The sequence below is a fragment of the Chrysochloris asiatica genome, unplaced genomic scaffold (genome assembly GCF_000296735.1).
Source record: "Chrysochloris asiatica unplaced genomic scaffold, ChrAsi1.0 scaffold00087, whole genome shotgun sequence".
In the NCBI taxonomy this organism is placed as follows: domain Eukaryota; kingdom Metazoa; phylum Chordata; class Mammalia; order Afrosoricida; family Chrysochloridae; genus Chrysochloris; species Chrysochloris asiatica.
Window position 1 is genome coordinate 10841608 of NW_006408605.1, and position 10810 is coordinate 10852417.

Below are 10810 nucleotides of genomic sequence, written 5' to 3' on the forward strand. Positions count from 1 at the left end.
TATGTGGTTCAGAGTTCTGGGACCATCCCCTAAGGCTGCTTGGTCGAGTATTCTGTGTTGTTGTTGGCGGAGCTCTCTGCTACACATCCACCCAATCCATCGTGTTTGTTCTAGTCTCTTCTTTCTTACACCTGACCTTTAACTTGTCTTTACAGCTAGCATGCCCTGTGCTTCGGTGTCTCAGCAACCTACTAACGGAGACAGCAGTGGAGGCTGTGGAAGGGCAAATACAGCTTGGAGATGAGCGTGTTGTGGCTGCCTTATTTATCCTTCTGCAGTTCTTCCTCCAGAAACAGCCCAGCCTGCTTCCTGAGGGTCTCTGGCTCCTTAACAACCTCACTGGTATGAACCACCTTTGCCCAGGCCTGGATATTGGAACTTAGTTGGGAATATGTCCTTGTAGCCTGGGCAGAGGTGGATAGGATAGGACGAGTTCAGGCTCCAGTTTGAGAACCTCATTTTTCCTTCCAGCAAACAGTCCAAGTTTCTGTACCTCTCTTCTCTCCTTGGATCTGACTGAGCCTCTCTTGCAGCTCTTGCCAGTGTCTAATGTGGTGAGCGTATTGGTAGGTATTGGGATCATTGAGTGATCTGGTAGGCAAAGTGACATGTAAATAGTGGGAGTAGGCCTGAGTCCTTAGAAATGCCTTTAGCTAGTAACTGGTAGGTGGGGTGCTACAACTGATGACAGGGCCATACCAGTCTAGACTTCAGTCCCTGGACTGTGTCCTACTACAGACAGGCATACCTTAGATAAAAGCAAGTATCACAATAAAGCTAGCCACATGATGTTTTTGGTTTCCCAGTGCATATAAGTTATATTTATACTATACTGTGGTATACTAAGTATGCAATAGCATTATGAAAAAGTTTGAATTATTTTTGAGAATAATCAACATGTGACAGAGACATGAAGTGAACACCTGCTGTTGTACTGATAGACTTGCATGATGCAGGGTTTCCACAAACCTTCAATTTGTAAAAACTGCACTATCTTTGAAGCACAATAAAATGAGGTGTGGCAGTACTAACCTTGGGCAAATCAACTAACCATTTACCATTGGGGATAGTTGTCCTACCTCTGAGCTGTAGAGATTATAGAACATGCATATAAAAGTGCTAGGCACAACTAAATTAGTGCAAATGGAACAACCAGAAGAGAATTAATGAGAATGTATATACATTGTGTAGAATGTAATTGATGTCACTGAGTACTTTGTGTGAAGTTGTTCAATGGGAATATAAACTGCTAAATCTTCACCAAGAACACCAAGAAACTTTTTAGAGGTGCCTGGCAGGTGATTCAGCATTCTATGTATTTTAGCTATTATAGTTTTTGGCTTTCATCCTTTGTAGGATTATGTATATGTCTCTGCAGGTGCTCACAGTTCTGTGCAACATTGCAGAGAAAGGTCCTGCTTACTGCCAACGGCTGTGGCCTGGGCCCCTGCTACCCTCATTGTTGAACACACTAGCCTTTTCTGACACTGAAGTAGTGGACCAGAGTTTGGAGCTGCTGCAGCTGCTGTTCCTGTATCAGCCAGAGGTAGATCTCTGGCATGGGTCCACCTGCTCTGAAGCCCCTGGTCTCACATGGCCCCCCTTCTCTTCCAGTCCTAACTGTAGTTACTTCTCTGTACCTGGCTGACCTATATGGATTCTAGGTCAGACTCTTCATTCTCTTGTTAGGAATAAACTGTCTTCTAAGAGGTGGGCTTCAGGGTCAGGCTTTACTAAAAGGCAGTGGGAACTGAGTCTTAGGGCACAGAGACCCAGACAGTGAATACTTTTCTCTCTGCCCTCAGGCAGCCCAGGCCTTTCTGCATCAATCAGGGCTGCAGGCTCTGGAAAAGCATAAGGAGGAAGTCCAGCTCCAAGATCGTGTGCATGCTCTCCGGGAGACAGTGCTCCATGGATGACCTGCTTTTTGGATGTCACTCAACACCCCCTACTCCAGCTTCTTTGTCAGCTTTCTTTTATGATCTAGTCGAACACCCCTTTTGGAGGTTCAGAGCCATAATGAGGTCTCATGCTCTCTGCTTCCATACCTAAGTCTCAGCCAAGCCCTTTGGACCCCAGCCCCTTGTCTTTCACCCTGCACTCTAAGCAGGAGAACCAGAGGGAACTCAGTGGCCTACTTATCCTGGGGCTGGTGACTTTTGATGGGACAGAATAAAGATTACTTTTTATATTAAATCGCTTTGCTTCACTGGTTGAACAATAAAGTGTACGGGTAGGGGAGTGAGGAAAAGGACATTCTAAGATAGCATTTTACAACACAAGATTTATAGGGAGAAAAAAAACAACAAAAAATAAACGTTATTCCATATTGTACTCAGTCCAGCAGAGCCCAGGTTGGGGCTGCTACTTTTAATCCTCAGTTGAGTTCAGGCTTTGCCACGTATCACATTCTCCACGGCTCTGGTTACCTGATCAGCACTGAAGTTGTTCAAAGAGACATTCTTCTCTTGGCCAAATGCTGAGGAGAGAGGAAGGTGACTAAATATCTACTCTGTACTGTGAGGATTAAGAAAATACCATAAAAGGGCCTGGTCTTTCATTTATAATTTTGTTAGGCTAGGAAAGAGTAAAGACATATGGCATAAAGGTGGATTTAGTATACCTAGAATTTATCCAGTGTTATAAATCTCTGAAGCCTAGATATAACTGGAATTTTGGCTGATTCTGCGTAGCCTTTTCAGGTAGGTTTTTAGGGGGCACTGTAGGCATTTATAGGAGCCCTGGTAACACAGTGGGTTATGGGGTGGGCCATTAACCACTTGTCAGCAGTTAGAATTCACCAGTCACTCTGCTCCTGTAAAGATAATACAACTTTGGAAACACTATGCAGGGTAGCTGTGAGTTAAAACTGGCTAGACAGTACACAGCAGCCGCAGGCATGTATAAAGGAGCCCTGGTGGTGCAGTGGTTAAATGCTCATCTGTTAGCACTTTGAATTGAGCAGCTGCTCCATGGGATAAAGTGGTGGCAGTCTTCCCATTGTTAAGAGTACAGCCTTGAAAACCCTGTGGGGCAGCTCCACCCACTGTGTCCACCAAGTTGATTCCAACTCATGTTAAGTGTCATTGGGTAGGTTCTAGCTCATAGATACCCTATATGGGGTTTCTGAGGAGCAGCTGGTGAGCTTGACTTGTGACCCTATCGAGTTTCCAAGGCTATAAATCTTTATGGGAGCAGAAAGTCTCATTTTTCTCCTGCAGAGCAGCTGGTAGATTTGAACTGCTGACCTTGCTGCTAGTAGCCCACATAACCCACTATGCTACCAGAACTCTTTCACAGTGATTATTCTACAATGCCACAACAGCTTTTTTTTTTTTTTTTTTACTGTTCCCTGGTGTGGCACGTAGGATCAGCACTGGACTGCTAATCACAAAGTTGGTTGTTCAAACCCACCAGCTGCTCCTTGGAAACCCTATACAGGATCACTATGAGTCAGAACTGACTTGACAGCACTTAACAACAATTGGGTTACTATGGAGTGTCCTGGTGTGGCTCTGTAGGAGAAGCACTTGACTGCCAACCATGAAGTTAGCAGTTCAAAACTACCAGCTGCTTTTTGGAATCCCTATACAGGGCCACTATGAGTCAGCAGCAACTCCATTATACTTAATAACAACAACATAGGGTTGTTATGAGTTGGAACTGACTTGAGAGCAGTAGGTTTGGGCTTTTTGGCAGGAATTTACAGCAAGCATTGTAAGAGTGTATTGCATGGGCCTAGCCTTGGCTAAGTGCCCATTCTCTGGGCTCCAATAGTTCATCTAGCATAATATCTAGCACAAAATGCTAATGTTACTAATGACCATCTCTCCCCTTGGTCAACTAGCTTCTGGAAAGTGCCTTTTTCTTTCCTCCAACACATCTATTAGTGCAGATGACTACTGTTAGCAGGATGGAGTTTAACACTGTGATTAAAATCCTAACATTCAATAAATATAAATATCTACTTTATAAACTAACTACCACACACCAGGAGTCCTGGTGTGGTAATATAGGATAAGCACTAGACTGCAATGTTGGTGGTTCCAACCCACCAGTCACTCCTTGGCAAACCCTATACAGGGTCACTATGAGTCAGAACCAACTTGACAGCACTTAACAACACACCAGTTACTGCATTGGTGATATGCAGCAAGGAAGATATAAATAATTACAGCTTGTGATAAATTAAATGGGATTGTTGTATGCTGTGGAGTCCATCTGCTTGATAGTAACCCTGTATAGGGTTTCTGAGGAGAGGCTGGTGGATTTGATCGCAGACCTTTTGGCTAGCAGTTCAGTGCTAATATGATAAAAAGGGACGGGGGCAATATCACATAATTGGTCATGCCTTTATTGAGGAGGTGCTATATGTGTGGGGTATAAAAAAATCAAAAGTTCATGGGAAATGGAATGAAAAGCTAATGGAATTTTTCCATGAATTTTTTTGAAGCACCTTCCTATAAGTCAGACCTGATAAATTCAAGGAACCAGTAAAGGAATCTGGCTGGGATAGGGAGCATTCTAAGGAGAATAAAATAATATAGGCTCAATTCTGTTGTATCTTAGCTGCATAATCTTAGGTATGTTCCAGCTTACTAAACTCTATAAGGAGAATAAAAAAGAACCCAATGACTTGTTCAGATTAAATGGCGTCGATTCCAGGTTAAACAGAAAGCACTCAGTATTAAATGTTATTTTAAGTTATTGACAATCTCCTACTCTATCTGGCCAGCAAATTCCACATGTGTCGTTTCCCTCCTATCTGAAGGCTGTTTTGAACTAAAAGAAAAGACAAAACGACAGCCTTTGGTTTCTTACATAAAACTGGGATCATCAGGTAAACGTTGCTAAGGATACAAAGCATCCGGTAACTCTGAGAATGAAACTTTTATCAGCAGCAAGGTCAACGGCAACGCTGAGGCCCAAGCCCTCGTCTTTCTACAGGCTTTTGAGTGACCTTGGGCACCCCTTCTCTTCTCGATCACCTGTTCCCCCACCGGGGTTCTAAACCTCCAGTGTGTAGTGCTCACCGTAGCGGGCCCAGAGTTTGGGTTGTACATCAGAGCACTCGCGGATTAGGATGGGTAGGTCGGGGTTCGTTTTCTTCAGCTCCACGTATCTTTTCTCGATGAAGTCCCTGCGAGGACCGAGAGAGAGCATCAAGTGACGTGTGGGCGCAGCCTTTGCCACCCCACTAGGTGGAGGTCGTGACCCTGTCGTCCCCAAAGCCCGCCCGCCTGACTACGCCACGCCTCACCTGACGCCCTGGCTGCCGGCCGAGCGCTGGCATAAGTGGATCCGAATTTCACGCAGGGCCAGTTTTACTCCGGTCCCCCGACTAGCTGCGGCCACCGCCATTCTCACTCGTACAGAAGCCCCCCAACTAATCCTGCAATCCAACCAATCGGACACCTCTCAGGCTAGGCGAAAGGTTGAATGACGTAGTGGGCGGGATAAAAGTTGGCCAACGACATGTAAGCATTCTGGGACACTCATTTGCTCTTTCAATTTCTGTTCGAGCTGGCGGGTTGCTATAGCGATGACGCATGGGAAAGGGAGGAAGAGGAAAAGACGCCACATGCAAAGCATTGTGGATGATTTCTGAGGTGTATTGTGGGAAAAACCTGTCGTTGTCTTGTTGTTGGAATCTCTGTTCTCTTTCTGGCGTTGAAACACCGCGGACAAAATGCCGGAGCGAGACAGTAAGACTTTTCTGCCCTTTCTTCCTTGCAGGACTCTGGCACTCGGCACGTTACTTTAATTTAAGAACTTAAGAGAGGGGTTGTCGGGGTTTGTGAGGCCGCACTGCTTCAGAGTCTGATTCCTTCCTCAAGTGAGGACGGGAAACCCAATCATCGCTCTATCATCGGCTGTGTCCATCTTGCACACAGTACTTTTCAATTTGATCTTCAGGAATTTGCTGATTTAGGGGCCCAACACTGCAGCGAGAGCTCCTTGTACAACCCGTCTCAGCACATAGTACTTTTTGCTGTCACTGTTGCAATTCTCGCCATTCTTCATTAGTCTAAGAGTCGCTTAAGGACAGGAAACCCGTCTGTAGCGTTCACTGTTACATCCGGAGCTTTTGAGTAAATTAGTGCAATTCTTTTCCCTAGGTGAACCGTTCTCCAACCCTTTGGCCCCAGATGGCCACGATGTGGATGATCCTCACTCCTTCCACCAGTGAGTGTTTTGGTGTAGGGCCATGGGAATGAGCTGGGTGTGGAATCGGTGATGGTGAAGATGGGAGAATTTTGAATGTCTTGTCAGCAAGAATTACCAAACAGTATCACTTGGCACATCAGTTCTGTGAACTTTAACTGAATCTGGCCAACTGTATATAGTTATTAGAGGAATGCTGACAGGAAGGATACTACTTATTTAAAAAATGAACTTCAATTATACATTATATATCATTCTGCTACTTGCTCTTTTTTTTTTTTTTTAGTTACAGTATCTTGGAGATTTCTTTCATGGCACAATTTAAACTGCCGCCATAGTATTCCATAGCATGGGCATTACTCAGTTCAGTATTTACTTGAATTCATTCACTGTGTTCCACCTCTATGGATTATTGTCATAGCACCATACCAGCTGTACTGTTATTAGTTCCTTTTTAAAAACATATTTACTTAAGTAGGAAATTTAATGTATTATATGGGGCTGATCTGAAGACATAATCAACATCTCTGTAAATGCAAGGCTAAATAAGAAATAAGGGAAATTTTCAGGCGTTACAAACTCTGGCAATAAGTGGGTACTAATGGTGTGCCATTGTAGGTTCAGCACTAGACTTCAAATTACAAGGTCAGAAGTTCAGGTCCACCGGCTGCTTCTTGAAAACCTTATATAGGGGAGCTATGAGTCATAACCTACTTGACAGCACTTTACAACAACAACAAAGTGATCCTTAGGAAGTCTTTGATGATTTAGGACATTAATAACCTAATCTCTGATATGCACATATGCCATAACCTTGCTTGCTGAAAGTGAGGAAGACTTAAAGCGTTTACTGATGAAGATCAAAGACTATAGCCTTCAGTGTGGATTACACCTCAACATGAGGAAAATTTAAAATCCTCACAATAAGCAACATCATGACAGTGAAAATATTGAAGTTGTCAGTGGTTTAATTTTACCTGATTCCACAATCAACACCATATCATGGAATATATACTATGTTGTTATTGTGTGCCATCGATATATATATATATATATATATATATAGTTGTTGTTAAGTGCCGTCGTATGTATGTGTGTGTGTATATATATACATATATATATATATATATATAGTGCTGTGGGTTAATGCGATGGCTCTGCAGTCTGGAGCATTAACCCACAGCAATATATATATACACACACACACACACACATATAGATGGAGTCCTGGTGTGGTGCTGTGGGTTAATGTGCCAGACTGCAAAGTCTTTTGAACAGCAAGGTCGGCGGTTAAAGCTCACGAGCTGCTCCTCAGAAACCCTATACAGGATTGCTATGGGTCAGAACTTACTTGATGGCACTTAACAACGACAACATATATATAAACACACACACACACACATACACATATATTGGAGTCCTGGTGTAGGATAAGCACACTGGACTGCTAACCACAAGGTCGGCAGTTCAAACCCATTAGTCACTCCTTGGAAATCTGATATAGGGTTGATATGAGTTGGAAGCAATTTGATGGCACTGAAGAACAACATATTTGTATGAGTGTGTATATGTACATGCTGGTAATTTTTTCATGAACTTTTTAAAGCCCCCTTGTTTAGAGAAATGAAATTGTTGACTCATGGAATATGCGCACTTAAATTTTAGTAAATGCTGCCAAATTACTTTTTTACCCAAGTGACTACCCACCCAACTGATTATGCCCATTTTCCAGAATCTTACTCATATTTGATTTATCAAACTTTTTGATTCATTAAAAGAGGTATGTCTTTCTTTGAATTTGCATTTTTTTAAATTTCAAGTAAAATTAACTATGTTAATTTTTTAGGTTACGAATTGGGCTGTGAACTGCAAGGTCAGCAGTTCAAAACTACCAGCTGTTCCGCAGGATAAAGATGAGGCTTTCTGCTCCCGTAAAGATTTACAGCCTTGAAAACCCTGTACAGGGTCGCTATGAGTCGGAACCGACTCCACGGCACATAACAACAACAACAACAAACTCATTTTTTAATTCTTTGTCATTTCTTTTAGGTCAAAACTTACTAATGAGGACTTTAGGAAACTTCTCATGACCCCAAGGGCTGCACCCACCTCTGCACCACCCTCTAAGTCACGCCACCATGAGTAAGTCTTGGGATGATCTAACTTGTTTTCCAATTCTTTCCTTACTCATACTGATTCCTTTCTACAGAAAATCTATTAAAATATCATGTCTTAGAAACTAGAAGGGTAATCCTTTTGTTCAAGCCTGTCATTCTGAGTTTCTTTCAGTGAAGACTGGAATGCTCTGGGATCTCAGTGTTTTTCAGAGTATTTTCCATGAACCACTAGAGTCATTTATGTTACTGAAGTGGGCAGATTTTATGGACTCAAACTCTCTGGGACAGATACTTGATGATATGTCATTTTATAATAGTTCCTTCAGGTAACGGTGATGTTTTAAAAGTTTGAAAATCACTCACCTGTAGCTACTGACTTGAACCTCTGTTGGGGTGCAATGGCTGCTTCAATCAATATTCTAGACTTTTTCAGTACATAAAGTTGTTTTCCTAAGGCTTGTCTCCGTGATTTTCATGTCTTCTAGGATGCCAAGGGAATACAATGAGGATGAAGATCCAGCTGCACGAAGGAGGAAAAAGAAAAGGTAAAGGAAGCAGAGGAGCTGGATCTTAAGGTGGATAGTGTCCAGAAGAAAGAAGTAGGTGACAGCCAAGCGCTAAAGACTGAGATTTTCCTTTGTTGTCTTGAGCATCTCTTCTGTCCTTAGTAGTGAGGAGTGATAATTTATAGCACTTGGGAGTCTGCCTGCGGGGCTTAAATTCATCTTCACCAGTTAGTAGATGGACAACCTTGGGTATTTCACTTATCCTCTCCAATCCTCAGTGTTCTCATGGGAAGACTAGAGTATTGAAAATAACTCTCACATAAGATTATCATGGTGAACTTACCCCCTCAAGTTTAGCCAAACAATAGAGAAGTTTACATGGTGAACATTAGTGCTAAGTACTCCTCAGAATAATAAACTTTTTGAGATCAAAAGGGCAGTATTTGCCCAAGGACAAAGGTCAAAAGGATCAGGAAAAAAGGAGAAATAAAAATGGGAAACACAGGGAGAAAGTGTGAGTTATATTGTGGGGTTGTAGTCCATGACATGAGACAAAATATATATGAATTATTGAGTTGAAAACTGATTTGCTCTGTAAACTTTCATCCAGTTAACAATAAAATAAATAAATTAAATAATATTAAAAAAAAATAAGGTCATGAACCTCAGTTGAGATAGTGTATATAAGTACTTAGCATCAGGACCTGGTATATAGTAATTGCCTGATGAATCTTGGCTACTGCTATCATTATTATTATTATTATATAATACAAATTTTTTTGGGCCTGCTAATTAGTTTTACCTCTCTTCTGGGGTGAACCAACAAGGAATGAGTGATTTTCAGCTGAAATTTAGAAGGTAACAGAAATTCAGATGACCTTCTGGTTGCTGTATCAAAAAGTCTTTCATACCTGTAGAGGCTCAGTGATTTAGATTTGAAGGCCTTAAATGATTCTGAAGTGATAGTGTCCCAAGGTGGCACTGAAACTCTTAAGCTGGGACATGCTGTGTTCTGATACAGGGGACTACCAAGAGGTGACCATCAGCTTTATCAGGACATAAATGAATGTTTACCATGAAACACTGAATAAGTATACATGAAACAGGCAGGGTCAGTTCTGCTAACCTTAGGATAGCTGTTTATGAGCTTTATACCTTCTCTTTTCTCTGGTTATAGTTACTATGCCAAGCTGCGCCAACAAGAAATTGAGCGAGAGCGGGAGCTAGCTGAGAAGTACCGGGACCGTGCCAAGGAACGGAGAGATGGTGTGAACAAAGATTATGAGGAAACTGAGCTGATCAGCACCACAGCTAACTATAGGGCTGTGGGCCCCACTGCTGAGGCGTGAGTACCCATTGGGCCAGAGCATGGTTCCCACAGCATCTCAGAGTCAAACAGTCACATTGTGAACACATATACTTTCCCTGCTCTGGAGCCCACTCCATCCCATTTTAAGAGGTACTTGCCACTTACAAAGGACTGTACTAACGTACCCTGTTTTGTTACAGGGACAAATCAGCAGCAGAGAAGAGGAGGCAGTTGATCCAGGAATCCAAATTCTTGGGTGGTGACATGGAACACACCCATTTGGTGAAAGGCTTGGATTTTGCGCTGCTTCAGAAGGTGAGCCATTGGCATGTGGATATTACTGCTAGGATGTTGAATGCTCTACTGTGGACTCTGGGAACTGGAAAGGGTAACTCAGAATGTCTAGAATAGGGTTGGGGAATACCTGACTCTCAGGCCATGTAAGGCCTGCAAAACCATTTGGTCTGGCCCTGCCAAGGCAACTGCATTTCCAGCCACCATGTTTGTTGTTGCTGTTAATGGCTGTCACATTAGGGGTGAGTTAAATGTTTGACCAAATACAGCAGGCTAATTTTTAAATCATACATGAAGAGAGCAAAAAGTCATTAAGAAGACAAGAAAGAAGGAAAAGGTCAAAATGGATATCAGAGGAGACTCTGAAACTTGCCTCTCCAGCGTAGAGAAGCTAAAGCAAATGGAAAAATTGAAGAGGT

At 42.5% G+C, this 10810-nt stretch overlaps 3 protein-coding genes across 3 annotated transcripts in view; 2 read left to right on the top strand and 1 right to left on the bottom strand.

The window, feature by feature from the left end:
• TMCO6 (transmembrane and coiled-coil domains 6) overlaps positions 1 to 1919 on the top strand; it is an 8798-nt gene extending 6879 nt beyond the window's left edge. The window contains exons 9-12 of the mRNA XM_006866160.1: positions 156 to 342; positions 472 to 566; positions 1379 to 1546; positions 1806 to 1919. Of these exons, the coding sequence (XP_006866222.1) occupies positions 156 to 342; positions 472 to 566; positions 1379 to 1546; positions 1806 to 1919 (564 nt within the window). The remainder of the gene's footprint in view (positions 1 to 155; positions 343 to 471; positions 567 to 1378; positions 1547 to 1805) is intronic.
• Positions 1920 to 2055: 136 nt separating this feature from the next.
• Positions 2056 to 5361, bottom strand: NDUFA2 (NADH dehydrogenase (ubiquinone) 1 alpha subcomplex, 2, 8kDa). Its single transcript, XM_006878416.1, is given in 4 exon segments — positions 2056 to 2102; positions 2336 to 2479; positions 5034 to 5140; positions 5261 to 5361. Coding segments are annotated over 4 exon segments (399 nt in total).
• Positions 5362 to 5689: 328 nt separating this feature from the next.
• IK (IK cytokine, down-regulator of HLA II) overlaps positions 5690 to 10810 on the top strand; it is a 14631-nt gene continuing 9510 nt past the window's right edge. Inside the window, exons 1-6 of the mRNA XM_006866161.1 lie at positions 5690 to 5705; positions 6120 to 6186; positions 8215 to 8307; positions 8768 to 8827; positions 9966 to 10133; positions 10298 to 10412. Coding sequence (XP_006866223.1) covers positions 5690 to 5705; positions 6120 to 6186; positions 8215 to 8307; positions 8768 to 8827; positions 9966 to 10133; positions 10298 to 10412 — 519 coding nt within the window. The remainder of the gene's footprint in view (positions 5706 to 6119; positions 6187 to 8214; positions 8308 to 8767; positions 8828 to 9965; positions 10134 to 10297; positions 10413 to 10810) is intronic.